The sequence below is a fragment of the Salmo salar genome, chromosome 06 (assembly GCF_965601325.2).
Source record: "Salmo salar chromosome 06, fSalSal1, whole genome shotgun sequence".
NCBI classification, from domain to species: domain Eukaryota; kingdom Metazoa; phylum Chordata; class Actinopteri; order Salmoniformes; family Salmonidae; genus Salmo; species Salmo salar.
This window is the reverse complement of record NC_138296.1, coordinates 26,546,340-26,567,500: the sequence shown is the minus strand read 5'-3', so window position 1 is coordinate 26,567,500 and position 21,161 is coordinate 26,546,340. Positions and strand designations below refer to the sequence as shown.

The following is a 21,161-nucleotide window of genomic DNA, read 5'->3' as shown; positions in this document are numbered from 1 at the left end:
TGTGTGAGCGGAAAGGAAAGAATTCCGAATTCTTATTTAAATTCTTATTTGCGAAGTAAAATAGGAAGCACCGTTGTTGTTTTAGGAAGGACTGCAAATTAATGGAAAAGTTAAATGCCGATTAAACCGAAAGAAATGAATATTATCATACAGTGCTAACTTCTAATGCGATTCTGTATTTCTTTCCTAGTTTTGCGGCAGGGTTCCGTGCTAGAAGTGAAAAGACTTGAAACGCCTGGAAACCACAGGTTGCCAGATAAAGGAAAGGAAGGCTCTTGGTCGCTGTGCAGTAGCTCTGGCCTTTTATTCCCCAAACCCTAGGTTGCATTTCTCTCCTTTCTTTACCCTGGTTCACCGGGGTCGGTATCAGCCGTGTATCAGCCGCATACGGCGAGTGCCCCGTAATCCCCCTACGGAGGAACAGGCTGTACATGGTATTCTCCCCTCACCGCAGGTAGCCATCTCCCTCCCATAAGCACCAGTTACTTTCCCATTACAACAACACACTACCGCTACAATGGCTATATGACATTTGGGGCTGTATTGATGGAGTCCCCATCCCCATCCCCAAGCCTATTATGATTCCAGCAGGTTTTCTCTGCAGCCCTGCTCCACTCTCTTCCCTCCATCTCCCCTCTCCTCGCCGCTTCTCCTGCCTGGCTAGCATGGAGACTCTGTGGGAAGCCATTTGACAGATCAGCCCCCGTCCGTGGATGTATTTGACTCCTCAAGCCTCCAGATGAAATGTAGAATGTCAGCATGGCGAGGGCTTGTTTATTGGCTCCTGGCTGGAGACTAGGTGTCCAGCCGTGCACATTCAGTATTTTGGGACATTTGGACAAACGGGGACTAAAATGTTTTTGCAGCGAACGGCGGGCACATATGGTTCCCAGGTTACACAACTGCGTACGAACAACGGAATGGAATTTCGCCGTTAAGAAACTTTATTTTCTATCATTAGGATTATTATTATTTTTAAGAAGTAGGCCTAGTATGAAATAGTATAGGCCTAGATTTAAAAGCATTTAGACTTAAATGGGGAATAAAATAAATATATTGTCTTTACTATTTGACATTATTGGCCATAAATTAATTAATAACAATATGATTAGAGCTATAGAAAGATGGCATTAAAACTGTAGCATTTCAAGGTCAAACAGTCAAATGTTTTAGAAACATTGTTATTTCATGTTCATCCTCTCCATACATTTGACAGTAAGACAGGGTTATGTGTACAGTACACACTGTTCTATATGGCCTGCTCCTGTTAGTGGAAGAAAACATCTCATCTTCCTCCACACACACACACACACACACACACACATACACACGCACAGCTACCCTGAACACACTCTCTCAACTATGATTTGCGGTATCTGTTGGCACCCACTCTACTATTGTGGTTAGTCTGTCTGTCTCTGCCATGGCCATCGCTCGACCATACGATTATGTGGAGCCACAACGCACCCCAAAATCTCCCCTCCCCCAATGAAAAAGAAATAAAACTAAACTTCTCTCTGTGGTTAGGGTTCTTGGAGAGCAGCAGTTGGGCTCCAGAATTGACGTATGTTATTTGTATTTATTTATTTAACCCTTATTTTACCAGGTAGGTTGACTGAGAGCACATTCTCATTTACGCTAAGGACCTGGGGAATAGTTACAGGGCACAGGAGGGGGATGAATGAGCCAATTGGAAAGATGAGCTTTTCTAACCTCACGTTAAGTTCCATATTATGAAGTAGTTTTGCATTACCAAAGATGTTTATCCCTTTGAAACTCTGTCATACAGATGGAAATAAATGGGGGGTTCAACCTCCACAGATTCTGAAAGGTCCTGAGAGTTTTGAAAGAGGAATGTTGAAAAGCAGAGTATTTTGTTGATGCATCCAGCAAATATGAACGCTTTCTGAAACTGGCAAGCATAGCTTAAATGCACTACTTAATTCCTACTACTTAGTACTTTTCACTATTGCGAGGCTTAAGTGGTATTCAACATTCCATCAAACGACAAACGACAGACAATGGAATCTGTCCCGATGTCACTGCCAGGATTTGGGAATCAATTCCTGGCGAGGTGATTGGATCCAGGCCCTGCTTTCCCGCTCTTCCTTCTGTTCCTGGAATCTCTGGAAGGATTGTGTTGCTCACTTACTCTCTATCTTCCTGACTATGGAAAGCTGGCAGAGGGAGCGGATGTCAGCCACACGTCGTGAGGATGAGTAATCCCGACTCATCCCCTCCACATGGTAGGATGAGTCTAATAAATAGGCTGGCCTCCACCCCACCCAACCAGTTGGGAAGGACAACAAATGAGTTGTGGTCAACATGGAGGAGGATGAGATGCAGGAGGAGGAAAAGACATAGGAGGAGATGCATGAGAATGAAGAGCCTACGCAGGAGGAGAAGGGGATGCAGCAGGAAGAGAAGGGGATGCAGCAGGAAGAGAAGGGGATGCAGCAGGAAGAGAAGGGGATGCAGCAGGAAGAGAAGGGGATGCAGCAGGAAGAGCAGAAGGGGATGCAGCAGGAAGAGCAGAAGGGGATGCAGCAGGAAGAGGAGAAGGGGATGCAGCAGGTGGTGGTGGAGCACAGGGGTTCTCTGTCCTGGCCTCATCACCAGTTGTTGTTATCCAGGATACTCTGCTGGAGCACCTTCCCTGAACAACTGTCTCTGTTACCCAGCTAAATAAAGGCCTGGAGTCTGGACAGAGACAACTGTCTGTGTTACCCAGCTAAATAAAGGCCTGGAGTCTGGACAGAGACAACTGTCTGTGTTACCCAGCTAAATAAAGGCCTGGAGTCTGGACAGAGACAGTTGTTACCCAGCTAAATAAAGGCCTGGAGTCTGGACAGGGATAGCTCAATTAAAGAGATCAATTAAAGAAACATTGCAGAAGTGGAGAAAGTCAAAGTTGTAGGTCCATTATGATATTTTGAGAGAGCAACTTGAAATATATAACAATTACAAATGCCAGACGGACTCATTTTTCTAACTTGATCACAATTAATCAGAATTAATCCAGAGTGCTCTTCTCCACCATTGATGACCTGATTAATCCTACCCCCTCAAACCTATGTGAATGTTCCTCCACATCTAAATGTGATACGTTTGCGGAGATAAGATGACCAACGGTAGGCTGGGTATCAGTCAAGCAAGACCTGATGAAGTTTTGTTCCCTAGCCTACCACGTAAAGGCACTATGGACACGCTCAGGAAAGTGATATCACAACTTAAGCCTTCTACCTGCCTTCTGGATCCTATCCCCACCACCTTCTTCAAAACTGTTTTTAATTGCATATCTGAAGAAGTGCAAACTATTGTTAATCACTCACTGTTCACAGGCGCTATCTCCACTGTGCTGAAAACTGCTGTGCGGAAACTGCTTCTGAAGAAAAGTCATCTAGATTCTGCGGCTCTGAGCAATTTCCGCCCAATCTCCAACCTTCCATTCTTAAGCAACATTCAGGAGAAATTCGTTTTCAAACAGCTAAATAATGTTTTGGTGCCAACTGTGTTTAAAAAAAAAAAAATGGAATGTGTTTTTTGTGCCCACCACAGCACAGAGACAGCCTTAGTTAAAGTGGTAAAGGATCTTAGCGCCAACACAGATGCCACACAGCTCTCTGTCCTCTGATATAAGTGCTGTATTCAACACTGTTGACCATGATGTCCTTCTGGACAGACAGGAGAGGTGGGTTAGCCTCTGGTCCAGTCATAGATTGGTTTACAACCTATTTAACCGGTCAAGAGTTTTTTTGTTTTTTTTTTACTCTTGGTGAACATAACTCTGAGAAAATACATATGAGGTTCCACAAGGTTGGATTTTGGGTCTGGTACCCTTCAGTTTATGTATGTTACCCCTTGGCAGCATTATCAGAACGCACAGCATTGATTTTCACTGCTACGCAGACGATTCACTGGTTTTAAGGTCTCTGCACTAGCTGTCTGGGAGTTTTACAATTCATTTTAAGATTATTCTATTGGTTTTTAAATCAATCCACGATTGTGCCCCCCAATACATGTCAGACATGCTTTTAAGTTATGTACCAAGTAGGTTCCTCAAAGTGAGTTTGCCGATCGGCATCTCAAAGACCTCGATGAGCCAATGTTTTGGATGAAATCATTAGCAAAATGAGCAGTTGCATTCAACTTCCATACACCATCGCACAACCGGTTGAAGTCGAGAGGTTTCTTTGCCATCAATGGGTTCCCAAATACGAATGGATCAATAGACAGCACCCACATCGCCATAAAAGCACCATCCCAAAAGGAATTCAACTATGTGGACAGAAAAGTCTTCCACTCACTTAATGTGGAGGTTATGTGATGTGCAAAAGATGCTGCTGCATGTGGTGGCCAGGTGGAACGCACAACTCATTCAATCTGCACAACAGCAATGTTGGCCTATACACCTACAGGATGGAGCTGTTGAGGATGGATGGCTTATTGGTGACTGTTGCCTACTCATTTGAAATATGTTTGCCATTGCAGGCCGTCATTGTAAGTAAGAGTTTGTTCTTAACTGACTTCACTAGTTAAATAAAGGTTATATAAAAAATGGTAATTAAAAAAAAAAAATAAAGCAACTTGAATTGTCCTAATGGTCCTCTTTATTTTACTGGTCAAGCCACAACTGGCCGAGCCAAATAGAACCTTTTGTTTGTATGAACAGTTGGTATATGGTGGTCTACTACCGGTGTGTGTATGATGCTCGTAGGATTGTTTTACAAATCATACTTTTTCTATGTGTACAAACATGACAGTGCTGTTTAAATGAGCTTTCTGCAGTGACAGTGCCGTTTAAATGAGCTTTGTGCAGTGACAGTGCCGTTTTAATTGAACTTTGTGCAGTGACAGTGCCGTTTAAATGAGCTTTGTGCAGTGACAGTGCCGTTTTAATTGAACTTTGTGCAGTGACAGTGCCGTTTAAATGAGCTTTGTGCAGTGACAGTGCTGTTTAAATGCGCTTTGTGCAGTGACAGTGCTGTTTAAATGCGCTTTGTGCAGTGACAGTGCTGTTTAATTGAGCTTTGTGCAGTGACAGTGCCGTTTTAATTGAGCTTTGTGCAGTGACAGTGCCGTTTTAATTGAGCTTTGTGCAGTGACAGTGCCGTTTTAATTGAACTTTGTGCAGTGACAGTGCTGTTTAATTGAGCTTTGTGCAGTGACAGTGCTGTTTAATTGAACTTTGTGCAGTGACAGTGTGAGCTTTGTGCAGTGACAGTGCTGTTTAAATGAGCTTTGTGCAGTGACAGTGCTGTTTAATTGAACTTTGTGCAGTGACAGTGTGAGCTTTGTGCAGTGACAGTGCTGTTTAATTGAGCTTTGTGCAGTGACAGTGCCGTTTAATTGAGCTTTGTGCAGTGACAGTGCCGTTTTAATTGAGCTTTGTGCAGTGACAGTGCCGTTTTAATTGAGCTTTGTGCAGTGACAGTGCCGTTTTAATTGAACTTTGTGCAGTGACAGTGCCGTTTTAATTGAGCTTTGTGCAGTGACAGTGCCGTTTTAATTGAACTTTGTGCAGTGACAGTGCTGTTTAATTGAACTTTGTGCAGTGACAGTGCTGTTTAATTGAACTTTGTGCAGTGACAGTGCCGTTTAATTGAACTTTGTGCAGTGACAGTGCTGTTTAATTGAACTTTGTGCAGTGACAGTGCTGTTTAATTGAGCTTTGTGCAGTGACAGTGCTGTTTAATTGAACTTTGTGCAGTGACAGTGTGAGCTTTGTGCAGTGACAGTGCTGTTTAATTGAACTTTGTGCAGTGACAGTGCTGTTTAATTGAGCTTTGTGCAGTGACAGTGCTGTTTAATTGAACTTTGTGCAGTGACAGTGTGAGCTTTGTGCAGTGACAGTGCTGTTTAAATGAGCTTTGTGCAGTGACAGTGCTGTTTAATTGAACTTTGTGCAGTGACAATGCTGTTTAAATGAGCTGTTTCGTTTCCAGTTAAGGGCCCTTCTCTTGTGCCTTTTTGTGGCTGTAGTGGTGTTTGCTGTATCATCAACTAATGAGGAAATAGTTATTTGGAGATTGGTGTGATGTTGGGTTGGGAGTTTGGAGTTGGTGTCCAACACACAGAGGGAATTATCCCAAATCCTCCTCCTCAGCCTTGGGGTCGTCATTGTGATGCTTTTACCATCCAAAACCGTCAACTGGGCTTTTGCCAAGCTCATAGTCCTCTATTTCAACCATTATCTTTGAAGATGAAAGGATGAGCTGAAAAAGCAGCATCAGTTGCCAGTCCGTGCAGCCAGGACAGCAGCTCACAGTAAATGTGTTAGCCTGCAGCCAGCTCTGTTAGCCGATCAGCGGCACTGGAGGGTGGAAGAGAGCCCCATTAGAGAGACCGAGAGGGTGAAACACACACACTCCCTCATCAAACACACTCTCCAGAGACACGCTGTCCTCTCTGTCCCCAAACACAGTCCATATTCTGGTGCAGTACTCATCATGTTTTCTCTTGTTTTTAAACCCAATAAATAGTTTAGTCAGAGTTCTGACTGTCTGCCACGGCACAGTGGATCTGTCCTGTCCTCAAGCAGCTGGATAGTTAAAGGAATGAACTGTTGTTGTTTAGGGGTGATATGTATTTCACTTAGTTAGTGCTATTGTTTCTCATGCTTTGAGGACATTGGAGTCTGTTTCCTTATTGGTCCGTCCAAAGAATTCCACTTCAGATACTACACCAACATTACAAATGAATGTAAGCCTTGTTGTCCTGAACAACAGAAACGTGATTGTTCTATTGGCTCGTCCAAAGCCATTCTTACAGCGACTTTACTCAACTCATTTTTATGGCTAATTCCGTTTCTTTTCCCCCTCTCACGCGTCCTGACAACATCTTTTCTGAGAAACATCTGGACTTCAAACAGCATGGGAGAGAGTCAGGGCTCTCTCTTTAACACTGTGATGGACTAAATAATAAACCTGGCAAAACTTTCAAATAACGTTTTCCCCCAGTAAGGGATTAACAAGACCGGGAGAAATGAAGGTCCTGATGACAGGGTGAGTCTGAGCTGAGGAAGGGAGTCTGATGAGAGAGAAGACGGCACAACAGACAGCTGGACAAGAACGCTGTGTCTTAGGGGGAGGGGGTGTGTGTCTGTCTCTCTCTCTGCCTTGTAATTTAACGATTGATCAGTCCCTATAGATGGTTTTGTCAGGCCAGCCCTGCCTTCCCTTCCTCCCAGACATCCTGTAGCCACTGGGCTCTGTCTGTTGTTGAGTTGACACATCAGGGTGTTGGTTAGAGTTATGTTTGGGATTTTTGCATGTTGATTAGATCACATCTTTTTGTGATTGAGGTAGGACTGCTCGTTGTTTCACTTTCACATGTCTCATGCGGACACAGAGAGATCAATGGCTGACGTTTGTTGTGTGTTGTTGTACCTAAGTCATTAGATTGCAGATTACATTCAGCTCCACATTTTGATTTCTTATAAGCATTGCTATTAGAAATGATTTTCTGTGAGTGGGTGGGAATTTGGAGTAGGGGTAGCTATTGTTTTTAAATCTCGTCCACTTGTCACATGCCACAAATGAGCTTGTTTCCAACTGCAGCTGTCCCTTATTTTCCCTGTCTCCCTCCCTCTCTTTCCCCCTATTGATGTTCAGTCCAAGCTCAGACAGATGTGGTCTCCTCTCCAGATTGGCTCTTTCTTTCTCTCTCTTTTGTTCTCTCTATCCCCTATCCATTCATATATTTGAATGTTGGATTTCATCTATTTAATTTCAATTTTTTCAATTTCCCCACCTCTCAAATCTCTTCTTGCCACCTCAGGTGATTTAGTATAACCTCATACAACAAACGACTTAACATTCATACTAGTCAGAATGTGTGATTAAATACATGTTATGTCAGCATGGTATGAGGAAGCTGTCATGAAGAGTAGGACTGTTGGACTAAATTGACACCCTTCAGTTCAGCATGCAATTATGCACCTGCTGCAACAATACTAGGCAGTCCTTTTATTTCCAACTATATGTTGTTAGCCTATATGTTGTTAGCCTTTATGTTGTTAGCCTATATGTTGTTAGCCTATATGTTGTTAGCCTATATGTTGTTAGCCTATATGTTGTTAGCCTATATGTTGTTAGCCTATATGTTGTTAGCCTATATGTTGTTAGCCTATATGTTGTTAGCCTATATGTTGTTAGTCTATATGTTGTTAGCCTATATGTTGTTAGCCTATATGTTGTTAGCCTATATGTTGCTAGCCTATATGTTGTTAGCCTATATGTTGTTAGCCTATATGTTGTTAGCCTATATGTTGTTAGCCTATATGTTGCTAGCCTATATGTTGCTAGCCTATATGTTGCTAGCCTATATGTTGTTAGCCTATATGTTGTTAGCCTATATGTTATTTCCCACACATATTAAAGTTGTAGGGAAGAGGGATCAGCCAGAAGAGGGAATTCTACATTAAAGGCTGTTCAGGGATCAGGTCTAATAGCTGCCTGCCCTTGAAGTCATGTGGACCATCACGCCTGGCACTGTTTATGGCTGTCTCTCTCTATGTATGTATGTATGTATGTATGTATGTATGTATGTGTATGTGTATGTGTGTGTGTGTGTGTGTGTGTGTGTGTCCTATTTGTCTGTGTTGTCTGTCTCTGTGTGTGAGGGTGTGTGACACAGCCATGGCATCTGGGTGTTGTGGTGATGCACCCTTTGATGTGTCTGTGAGATTTTCCACACAAAAAAGACTTCAGACGCTTTCTGCTCTAATTGCCATGTGACTGAAGCCATAACGAGAGAGAACCTCACTGCCCTGGGATGCCCGGGTGTCTGTGGAGAGAGAGAGGGGAAGGGACAGTAGAGGGTGTCTGTGGATAGAGAGGGGAAGGGACAGTAGAGGGTGTCTGTGGAGAGAGAGGGGAAGGGACAGTAGAGGGTGTCTGTGGAGAGAGAGGGGGGAAGGGACAGTAGAGGGTGTCTGTGGAGAGAGAGAGGGGAAGGGACAGTAGAGGGGGTCTGTGGAGAGAGAGGGGAAGGGACAGTAGAGGGTGTCTGTGGAGAGAGAGAGGGGAAGGGACAGTAGAGGGTGTCTGTGGAGAGAGAGAGGGGAAGGGACAGTAGAGGGTGTCTGTGGAGAGAGAGGGGAAGGGACAGTAGAGGGTGTCTGTGGAGAGAGAGGGGGGAAGGGACAGTAGAGGGTGTCTGTGGAGAGAGAGAGGGGAAGGGACAGTAGAGGGTGTCTGTGGATAGAGAGGGGAAGGGACAGTAGAGGGTATCTGTGGAGAGAGAGAGGGGAAGGGACAGTAGAGGGTGTCTGTGGAGAGAGAGGGGAAGGGACAGTAGAGGGGGTCTGTGGAGAGAGAGAGGGGAAGGGACAGTAGAGGGGGTCTGTGGAGAGAGAGAGGGGAAGGGACAGTAGAGGGGGTCTGTGGAGAGAGGGGAATGGACAGTAGAGGGTGTCTGTGGAGAGAGAGGGGAAGGGACAGTAGAGGGGGTCTGTGGAGAGAGAGAGGGGAAGGGACAGTAGAGGGGGTCTGTGGAGAGAGAGGGGAAGGGACAGTAGAGGGCGTCTGTGGAGAGAGAGGGGGGAAGGGACAGTAGAGGGGGTCTGTGGAGAGAGAGAGGGGAAGGGACAGTAGAGGGTGTCTGTGGAGAGAGAGAGGGGAAGGGACAGTAGAGGGTGTCTGTGGAGAGAGAGGAAGGGACAGTAGAGGGGGTCTGTAGAGAGAGAGGGGAATGGACAGTAGAGGGTGTCTGTGGAGAGAGAGGGGAAGGGACAGTAGAGGGGGTCTGTGGAGAGAGAGAGGGGAAGGGACAGTAGAGGGGGTCTGTGGAGAGAGAGAGGGGAAGGGACAGTAGAGGGGGTCTGTGGAGAGAGAGAGGGGAAGGGACAGTAGAGGGGGTCTGTGGAGAGAGGGGAATGGACAGTAGAGGGTGTCTGTGGAGAGAGAGGGGAAGGGACAGTAGAGGGGGTCTGTGGAGAGAGAGAGGGGAAGGGACAGTAGAGGGGGTCTGTGGATAGAGAGGGGAAGGGACAGTAGAGGGTGTCTGTGGAGAGAGAGAGGGGAAGGGACAGTAGAGGGGGTCTGTGGAGAGAGAGAGGGGAAGGGACAGTAGAGGGTGTCTGTGGAGAGAGAGAGGGGAAGGGACAGTAGAGGGTGTCTGTGGAGAGAGAGAGGGGAAGGGACAGTAGAGGGGGTCTGTGGAGAGAGAGAGGGGAGGGGACAGTAGAGGGTGTCTGTGGAGAGAGAGGGGAAGGGACAGTAGAGGGGGTCTGTAGAGAGAGGGGAAGGGACAGTAGAGGGGGTCTGTGGAGAGAGAGGGGAAGGGACAGTAGAGGGGGTCTGTAGAGAGAGGGGAAGGGACAGTAGAGGGGGTCTGTGGAGAGAGAGGGGGGGAAGGGACAGGAGAGGGTGTCTGGAGAGAGAGGGGATGGGACAGTAGAGGGGGTCTCTGCCCCTATTCTCTCTCTCTGCCTCTCCCTCCTCACTCTCTCTCTCTCCCCCTTCTCTCTCTCGCTCTCTCTCTCTCCCCCCTTCTCTCTCTCTTTGCTTGCCTCCCCCTTTTCTCTCTCTTCTCTCTGCCTCCCCCTTCTCTCTCTTTCTTCTCTCTGCCTCCCCCTTCTCTCTCTTTCTTCTCTCTGCCTCCCCCTTCTCTCTCTTTCTTCTCTCTCTCTCTCTCTTCTCTCTGCCTCCCCTTCTCTCTCTCTCTCTCTTCTCTCTGCCTCCCCTTCTCTCTTTCTCTTCTCTCTGCCTCCCCTTCTCTCTCTCTCTCTCTTCTCTCTGCCTCCCCTTCTCTCTCTCTCTTCTCTCTGCCTCCCCTTCTCTCTCTCTCTCTCTTCTCTCTGCCTCCCCTTCTCTCTTTCTCTTCTCTCTGCCTCCCCTTCTCTCTTTCTCTTCTCTCTGCCTCCCCTTCTCTTTCTCTTCTCTCTGCCTCCCCTTCTCTCTTTCTCTTCTCTCTGCCTCCCCTTCTCTCTTTCTCTTCTCTCTGCCTCCCCTTCTCTCTCTCTTCTCTCTGCCTCCCCTTCTCTTTCTCTTCTCTCTGCCTCCCCTTCTCTTTCTCTTCTCTCTGCCTCCCCTTCTCTCTCTTCTCTCTGCCTCCCCTTCTTTCTCTCTCTCTTCTCTCTGCCTCCCCCTTCTCTCTCTTCTCTCAATCTCTTTCTATATCTATCTCACTGTCTCTATCTATATATCTCTCTCTATATACACTGCTCAAAAAAATAAAGGGAACACTAAAATAACACATCCTAGATCTGAATGAATGAAATAATCTTATTAATTACTTTTTTCTTTACATAGTTGAATGTGCTGACAACAAAATCACACAAAAATAATCAATGGAAATCCAATTTATCAACCCATGGAGGTCTGGATTTGGAGTCACATTCAAAATTAAAGTGTAAAACCACACTACAGGCTGATCCAACTTTGATGTAATGTCCTTAAAACAAGTCAAAATGAGGCTCAGTAGTGTGTGTGGACTCCACGTGCCTGTATGACCTCCCTACAACGCCTGGGCATGCTTCTGATGAGGTGGCGGATGGTCTCTTGAGGGATCTCCTCCCAGACCTGGACTAAAGCATCCGCCAACTCCTGGACAGTCTGTGGTGCAACGTGGCGTTGGTGGATGGAGCGAGACATGATGTCCCAGATGTGCTCAATTGGATTCAGGTCTGGGGAACAGGCGGGCCAGTCCATAGCATCAATGCCTTCCTCTTGCAGGAACTGCTGACACACTCCAGCCACATGAGGTCTAGCATTGTCTTGCATTAGGAGGAACCCAGGGCCAACCGCACCAGCATATGGTCTCACAAGGGGTCTGAGGATTTCATCTCGGTACCTAATGGCAGTCAGGCTACCTCTGGCGAGCACATGGAAGGCTGTGCGGCCCCCCAAAGAAATGCCACCCCACACCATGACTGACCCACCGCCAAACCGGTCATGCTGGAGGATGTTGCAGGCAGCAGAACATTTTCCACGGCGTCTCCAGACTGTCACGTCTGTCACATGTGCTCAGTGTGAACCTGCTTTCATCTGTGAAGAGCACAGGGCACCAGTGGCGAATTTGCCAATCTTGGTGTTCTCTGGCAAATGCCAAACGTCCTGCACGGTGTTGGGCTGTAAGCACAACCCCCACCTGTGGACGTCGGGCCCTCATACCACCTTCATGGAGTCTGTTTCTGACCGTTTGAGCAGACACATGCACATTTGTGGCCTGCTGGAGGTCATTTTGCAGGGCTCTGGCAGTGCTCCTCCTGCTCCTCCTTGCACAAAGGCGGAGGTAGCGGTCCTGCTGCTGGGTTGTTGCCCTCCTACGGCCTCCTCCACATCTCCTGATGTACTGGCCTGTCTCCTGGTAGCGCCTCCATGCTCTGGACACTACGCTGACAGACACAGCAAACCTTCTTGCCACAGCTCGCATTGATGTGCCATCCTGGATGAGCTGCATTACCTGAGCCACTTGTGTGGGTTGTAGACTCCGTCTCATGCTACCACTAGAGTGAAAGCACCGCCAGCATTCAAAAGTGACCAAAACATCAGCCAGGAAGCATAGGAACTGAGAAGTGGTCTGTGGTCCCCACCTGCAGAACCACTCCTTTATTGGGGGTGTCTTGCTAATCGCCTATAATTTCCACCTGTTGTCTATTCCATTTGCACAACAGCATGTGAAATTTATTGTCAATCAGTGTTGCTTCCTAAGTGGACAGTTTGATTTCACAGAAGTGTGATTGACTTGGAGTTACATTGTGTTGTTTAAGTGTTCCCTTTATTTTTTTGAGCAGTATATATATCTCACTGTCTCTATCTATATATCTCTCTATATCTATCTCTCTCTATATATATATATCTCACTGTCTCTATCTATATCTCTCTCTCTATAGATATATATATCAATCTCTCTATATCTATCTCTCTTCCTCTATATCTCTCTCTCTATCTATCTCACTGTCTCCATCTCTATCTATATCTCTCTCTGCCTTCCCATTCTCTCTTTCTTTCTCTGTCACCCCCTTCTCTCAATCTCTCCCTCCCTCCTCCCTCTCTCTCTTTGCCTCCCCCCTCTCTCAATCTCTCACATTCCTCCATAATATCTAGCTCTATTCACATACATACTACAGGTCAATAATTCCATGCCAGTCCAGAAGCTGCCTAACTGCCTGTTAGTTAATGTCTGTTTAAATGCGGTTGGCTTGGTCATTAGCATTCCTGTAATGTAATGTGGCTGTAATGCTGCTCTCTCTGGCAGCAATCTGAATCAAAGAGCTGTGCTGGGGCAAAGTCAAAGCTGTAGATCAGTTCAAAGGAAGAGGGGTCAGGAGAGGGGTCAGTCCATCTCTGCACTGCAGCCCCTACATAAGCCAGCACACACATCTGCAGGCGAACACACACACACACACACACACACACACACACACACACACACACACACACACACACACACACACACGAAAGCATGCACACACAGGCTTGTACACACACACACACACACACACATCTGCAGGCGTGCACACTCGGTAGAACACACAATCCCCATTACACACGCACAAACCACAGATTGACTTCCAAATGGAGGTCCCTGTCAACTACAGCCCTAAACGTTTCCCTGAGGCCGGCTTGATTTACACACACACACACACACACACACACACACACACACACACACACACACACACACACACACACACACACCTCCTGCTCTAGTTCTCTGACTAGTCTCTTCTCTGTACTTCCTGAAATGAGACATGGCAGCGGTGCCCATTTTCCTCCTGACTGAGTGACCTTTGATTTAGGCTAATTTCTCTCATTAAATCAGACCGCTGACCTTAGTGGAATGCCTCCTCTTTGATGTGGGCCCTGCCTAGCCTGTGTGACTCAGATCAGAGGGACGGGTGTGTGTGTTCCCTTCCTGCCGAGCTGGCTGAGCGGGCAGACACTCTGGCATTCCCTGTGCTTGTTGTTGCTCCTCTCCTCTCTATTCCCAGCCCAAACTGGGATTCCCCCGGCCTCGCTGTTCCATTCCACGTCATCCTGGAATACTCCCTCACTGTTTTAGTTCTGATCAGAGCTTTTAATGTTGAAAGAGTGGGCCAGATGAGACGGGTGTCACTGACTGACCCTGAGATTGGGTGTCATACCCACTTGTGTGTGTGTGTGTGTGTGTGTATATATGTGTGTGTGTATGTATGTGTGTATATGTATGTGCTGCACATGAATTGTTAAAAGTTGTGGGCACTAAAAAGTAACTTTTTAAATACTCTGTACCACTGATCTGACAAACATTTGCTAGGAGACGAACAAGCCCAGTGTGGCACTTACAGTGTTGCAGTTGTTCTGCCAATACCACGGCAGGACATGACTTATTAGTGTCTCCAAACAGTAGTGTCTTAGTGTGCTACCTCTTTCCTGACGTGAGTGTACCTGTGTATCTCCCTGACCCCAGGTCATCTCTGACCTGGAGGAGCAGGTGTCCTCTCTGAGGGATGAGCTGCAGCAGGCCCACAGCCAGAGGAAGCAGCAGCTGCTGGAGCTGGGGGTGCTCAGGGAGGAGGAGAGGCAGCGCGCGGCCCAGGACCAGGAGGCCTCCCTGGGCAGGCTGAGAGCCGAGATGGACCACATCCGCCTGGAGCTGGAGACGAGCCACAAGGCCGAGAGACAACTGGCCCAGGATAAGGTGGGTGATGGGTCAGGGTTGGGACATGGCACTGCCAGGGGAGAAGGGAAGAGAGAGCCCAGGATAAGGTGGGTGATGGGTCAGGGTTGGGACATGGCACTGCCAGGGGAGAAGGGAAGAGAGAGAGAGCCCAGGATAAGGTGGGTGATGGGTCAGGGTTGGGACATGGCACTGCCAGGGGAGAAGGGAAGAGAGAGAGAGCCCAGGATAAGGTGGGTGATGGGTCAGGGTTGGGACATGGCACTGCCAGGGGAGAAGGGAAGAGAGAGAGAGCCCAGGATAAGGTGGGTGATGGGTCAGGGTTGGGACATGGCACTGCCAGGGGAGAAGGGAAGAGAGAGAGAGCCCAGGATAAGGTGGGTGATGGGTCAGGGTTGGGACATGGCACTGCCAGGGGAGAAGGGAAGAGAGAGAGAGCCCAGGATAAGGTGGGTGATGGGTCAGGGTTGGGACATGGCACTGCCAGGGGAGAAGGGAAGAGAGAGAGAGCCCAGGATAAGGTGGGTGATGGGTCAGGGTTGGGACATGGCACTGCCAGGGGAGAAGGGAAGAGAGAGAGAGCCCAGGATAAGGTGGGTGATGGGTCAGGGTTGGGACATGGCACTGCCAGGGGAGAAGGGAAGAGAGAGAGAGCCCAGGATAAGGTGGGTGATGGGTCAGGGTTGGGACATGGCACTGCCAGGGGAGAAGGGAAGAGAGAGAGAGCCCAGGATAAGGTGGGTGATGGGTCAGGGTTGGGACATGGCACTGCCAGGGGAGAAGGGAAGAGAGAGCCCAGGATAAGGTGGGTGGTGGGATGGGTTAGGCTAGGGACATAGCACCGCCACAAGTCAAGGACATCCTCCCTCTTCTCCTCCATTTCCACCCTCTGTCCTCTTTTCATAGTCTTCCACCCCTCTATGGCACACCCAGTAGAGAAGACCAGGGTACAGAGGAGGGTGGTATACAAATGGAGAATCAGTTATGCTCCAGTATACCAGATGTGTCCTGTTATTGGTATGTAGGACATAATAGAGTGCTTATCAGATGGAAGCTTTTAACACTAGGTCTGCTGGGTGTCCATGGACCCCCCCTTTAAGCTAATGTCATTCTGACTGCAACATTCTAACAGTGGAATTCATATATTTCATATATGCTATAGCAAAAATAATAATGTGGTTGTGTTTATGATGGCCTTGGCTAACATTACAATGAGTTGTATTTGATTTCAAATAACACAATGGCATTTTCATTAGTTTATGTTACTGTAGGCTATATGTAAAAACAAAGAAACGCCAAAATTCAAGTGTTCAATCAATTTTATTTGTGGAGTACCTTTGTTACCACAATGAAAGAGAAAGCATATGCTTTGTAACAGGGAAACAGCTTATTTTTATAACAACAATAAAAAGGTATATTTACCCCAACCACCAAGAAGCACGGTCAAAAGACACAGTCAAATGCTATTTTTGTAACTTTCACTTGCTTGACACAACATTTGTTTGGTTACAGTATGAAATAGTCTGCTGTTTTCTCTTGATTGTGTCTTGCTAAATAGTCTGCTTCAGCACAGTTGTCACGGCTGTGCAGGTGCCTTATTTTGCGCAGAGGGAGGGAGCTCCCGCCTCACTGTGTTCATGGTGCCGGCCAGACTTGTTTCTTTGTAAGCAACTTGTTGACCAATGACGGTGGAGTGAAGAAATAGTCCACGGAGACGCTGCTCTTGCCAACCTCAGGTTCCACAGGCCTCAAACACCACATTCTCTGACACCTGCTCCTTCGTGGATATTTTCCCAGAGATTGAAAGCGGTTCAGCATGTACAATTACGCATGCTCTCGCTGAATAGTCTGCTTTTGGTATTTTTGGTATTTTATTAGGATCCTCATTAGCTGTTGCAAAAGCAGCAGCCTCTGTTCCTGGGGTCCAAACGAAACATGACATAATACATAATATTAATAGACAAGAACAGCTCAAGGACAGAACTACATACATTTAAACAAAGGCACACGTAGCCAACATATCAACACATACACACAAACTATCTAGGTCAAATAGGGGGAGGTGTTGTGACGTGAGGTGTTGCTTTATCTGTTTGAGATGGAACGGAGATCCATGCAATAATGGCTCTATATTATACTGTACGCGTTCCTGAATTTGTTCTGGATTTTGGGACTGTGAAAAGACCCCTGGTGGCATGTCTGGTGGGGTAAGTCTGTGTGGCAGAGCTGTGTGTAAGTTGACAATGCAAACAATTTGTGATTTTCAAACTTTTTTATAGAAAGAAGTGATGCAGTCAGTCTCTCCTCAACTCTTAGCCAAGAGAGACTGGCATGCATAGTATTTATATCAACCCTCTGATTACAATGAAGAGCAAGACGTGCTGCTATGTTCTGGGCCAGCTGCAGCTTAACTAGGTCTTTCCTTGCAGCACTGGACCACACGAACAGACAATAATCAAGATAAGACAAAACTAGAGCCTGCAGGACTTGCTCTTTGGAGTGTGGTGTTAAAAAGCAAAGCGTCTCTGATAGAGGGTACATACCATTTTAAGATTAGCTCCATAATTAGAATGGATCAATACAATAGAATTGCCTGCCCTGTTCTTCATTCACAATTGGTGATTACACAATTATGCTTCTTTCGCTTTCCCTCACTCATCAACTCACCCATTCTCCCCATCATACTTTACTTAATGTATTTCATCTGTTATATGTGTTTAAATTAGTTTCGGTATAGTTTAGGTTAGGTTTTAAGGCAATTGTCGGGGGGATTATCAGCTGGGCACGGCAGTTTCAACTGTCGGAAGGACCGGAGCAGGCCCTACTGTTGGGAGAAGGACCGGAGCAGGCCCTACTGTTGGGAGAAGGACCGGAGCAGGCCCTACTGTTGGGAGAAGGACCGGAGCAGGCCCTACTGTTGGGAGAAGGAGTGGAGCAGGCCCCACTGTTGGGAGAAGGAGCAGAGCAGGCCCTACTGTTGGGAGAAGGAGTGGAGCAGGCCCCACTGTTGGGAGAAGGAGTGGAGCTGGCCCCACTGTTGGGAGAAGGAGCGGAGCTGGCCCCACTGTTGGGAAAAGGAGCGGAGCTGGCCCCACTGTCGGGAGAAGGAGCGGAGCTGGCCCCACTGTTGGGAGAAGGAGCGGAGCTGGCCCTACAGTTGGGAGAAGGGGCGGAGCAGACCCTACTGTCGGGAGAAGGAGGGGCAAAAAAAGAACATGACCTCCTAAAACTGGTTATAACTTCAATTCTGTTTGTGATATTAAGATTCTAACAATTGCCATATAGACTTATTTAGGAAAAGTCAAGGACGGACAGGGGCTTGAGTTAAAAAATAGCAGAGCAATAAAAATAAATAAATAATGAGCAGTCAAAATGACTGCTTTAGCAGTTCTAGTGTTAAAAGCTGTAACAGATGAATCTTCATTTTAAAGCTGTAACAGATGAATCTTCATTTTAAAGCTGTAACAGATGAATCTTCATTTTAAAGTTGTAACAGATGAATCTTCCTTTTTAAAGCTGTAACAGGTGAATCTTCATTTTAAAAGCTGTAATAGATGAATCTTCATTTTAAAGCTGTAACAGATGAATCTTCATTTTAAAGTTGTTGTGTGTGTGTGTGTGTGTGTGTGTGTGTGTGTGTGTGTGTGTGTGTGTGTGTGTGTGTGTGTGTGTGTGTGTGTGTGGTGAGAGAAGCAGAGCGGAGGGCCTGGGTTTGGCAGTGCTACAGATTATGGTTTGGCTACAGTGTGTCGCCGATGTCTGAGTTTGACACTCCTTATCTCACCCCTCAGTGACTGACTGACATCATCTAACAGACTGACATCATCTGACTGACTGAGTAACTGACTTCATCTGACTGACATCATCTAACTGACTGAGTAACTGACATCATCTAACTGACTGAGTAACTGACATCATCTGACTGACATCATCTAACTGACTAGCTGACATCATCTAACTGACTAGCTGACATCATCTAACTGACTAGCTGACATCATCTAACTGACTAGCTGACATCATCTAACTGACTAGCTGACATCATCTGACTGACTAACTGACATCATCTGACATCATCTGACTGACATCATCTGACTGACGTCATTTGACTGACATCATCTGACTGACTGACATCATCTGACTGACTGACATCATCTGACTGACTGACTGACATCATCTGACTGACTGACTGACATCATCTGACTGACTGACTGACTGACTGACATCATCTGACTGACATTATTTGACTGACTGACATCAACTGACTGACGTGACTGACATCACCCTCCCAGCCCCTGTTCATTATGTCTAGTATTCCCTCCCAGCCCCTGTTCATTATGTCTAATAGTCCCTCCCAGCCCCTGTTCATTATGTCTAATAGTCCCTCCCAGCCCCTGTTCATTATGTCTAATAGTCCCTCCCAGCCCCTGTTCATTATGTCTAATAGTCCCTCCCAGCCCCTGTTCATTATGTCTAGTAGTCCCTCCCAGCCCCTGTTCATTATGTCTAGTAGTCCCTCCCAGCCCCTGTTCATTATGTCTAATAGTCCCTCCCAGCCCCTGTTCATTATGTCTAATAGTCCCTCCCAGCCCCTGTTCATTATGTCTAATAGTCCCTCCCAGCCCCTGTTCATTATGTCTAATAGTCCCTCTCAGCCCCTGTTCATTATGTCTAGTAGTCCCTCCCAGCCCATTGTTCATTATGTCTAGTAGTCCCTCCCAGCCCCTGTTCATTATGTCTAGTAGTCCCTCCCAGCCCCTGTTCATTATGTCTAGTAGTCCCTCCCAGCCCCTGTTCATTATGTCCAGTAGTCCCTCCCAGCCCCTGTTCATTATGTCTAGTAGTCCCTCCCAGCCCCTGTTCATTATGTCTAGTAGTCCCTCTCAGCCCCTGTTCATTATGTCTAGTAGTCCCTCCCAGCCCCTGTTCATTATGTCTAATAGTCCCTCCCAGCCCCTGTTCATTATGTCTAATAGCCCCTCCCAGCCCCTGTTCATTATGTCTAGTCCCTCCCAGCCCCTGTTCATTATGTCTAATAGTCCCTCCCAGCCCCTGTTCATTATGTCTAGTAGTCCCTCCCAGCCCCTGTTCATTATGTCTAGTAGTCCCTCCCAGCCCCTGTTCATTATGTCTAGTAGTCCCTCCCAGCCCCTGTTCATTATGTCTAGTAGTCCCTCCCAGCCCCTGTTCATTATGTCTAGTAGTCCCTCCCAGCCCCTGTTCATTATGTCTAGTAGTCCCTCCCAGCCCCTGTTCATTATGTCTAATAGTCCCTCCCAGCCCCTGTTCATTATGTCTAGTAGTCCCTCCCAGCCCCTGTTCATTATGTCTAGTAGTCCCTCCCAGCCCCTGTTCATTATGTCTAGTAGTCCCTCCCAGCCCCTGTTCATTATGTCTAGTAGTCCCTCCCAGCCCCTGTTCATTATGTCTAGTATCAAATCAAATCAAATCAAATTTATTTTTATATAGCCCTTCGTACATCAGCTGATATTCTCAAAGTGCTGTACAGAAACCCAGCCTAAAACCCCAAACAGCAAGCAAAGCATGTGAAAGAAGCACGGTGGCTAGGAAAAACTCCCTAGGAAAAACTCCCTAGAAAGGCCAAAAACCTAGGAAGAAACCTAGAGAGGAACCAGGCTATGAGGGGTGGCCAGTCCTCTTCTGGCTGTGCAGGGTGGATATTATAACAGAACATGGTCAAAATGTTAAAATGTTAAAATGTTCATAAATGACCAGCATGGTCAAATAATAATAATCATAGTAGTTGTCGAGGGTGCAACAAGCACGTCCGGTGAACAGGTCAGGGTTCCATAGCCGCAGGCAGAACAGTTGAAACTGGAGCAGCAGCACGGCCAGGTGGACTGGGGACAGCAAGGAGTCATCATACCAGGTAGTCCTGAGGCATGGTCCTAGGGCTCAGGTCCTCCGAGAGAAAGACAGAAAGAGAGAAAGAGAGAATTAGAGAGAGCATATTTAAATACACACAGGACACCGGATAAGACAAGAGAAATACTCCAGATGTAACAGACTGACCCTAGCCCCCCGACACATAAACTACTGCAGCATAAATACTGGAGGCTGAGACAGGAGGGATCAGAAGACACTGTGGCCCCATCCGATGATACCCCCGGACAGGGCCAAACAGGCAGGATATAACCCCACCCACTTTGCCAAAGCACAGCCCCCACACCACTAGAGGGATGTCTCCAACCACCAACTTACCGTCCTAAGACAAGGCCGAGTATAGCCCACAACGATCTCCGCCATGGCACAACCCAAGGGGGGGGGGGGGGGGGCGCCAACCCAGACAGGAAGACCACGTCAGTGACTCAACCCACTCAAGTGACGCACCCCTCCCATGGACGGCATGGAAGAACACCAGTAGGCCAGTGACTCAGCCTCTGTAAAAGGGTTAGAGGCAGAGAATCCCAGTGGAAAGAGGGGAACCGGCAAGGCAGAGACAGCAAGGGCGGTTCGTTGCTCCAGCCTTTCCGTTCACCTTCACACTCCTGGGCCAGACTATACTTAATCATAGGACCTACTGAAGAGATAAGTCT

General features: G+C 47.1%; 1 protein-coding gene across 1 annotated transcript in view; it reads left to right on the top strand.

Annotated features, from left to right (window-relative positions):
* The window catches only part of cep112 (centrosomal protein 112), a 194,617-nt gene that overhangs the window by 106,364 nt on the left and 67,092 nt on the right, over positions 1-21,161 (top strand). The window contains exon 21 of the mRNA XM_045720003.2: positions 14,398-14,628. Coding sequence (XP_045575959.2) covers positions 14,398-14,628 — 231 coding nt within the window. The remainder of the gene's footprint in view (positions 1-14,397; positions 14,629-21,161) is intronic.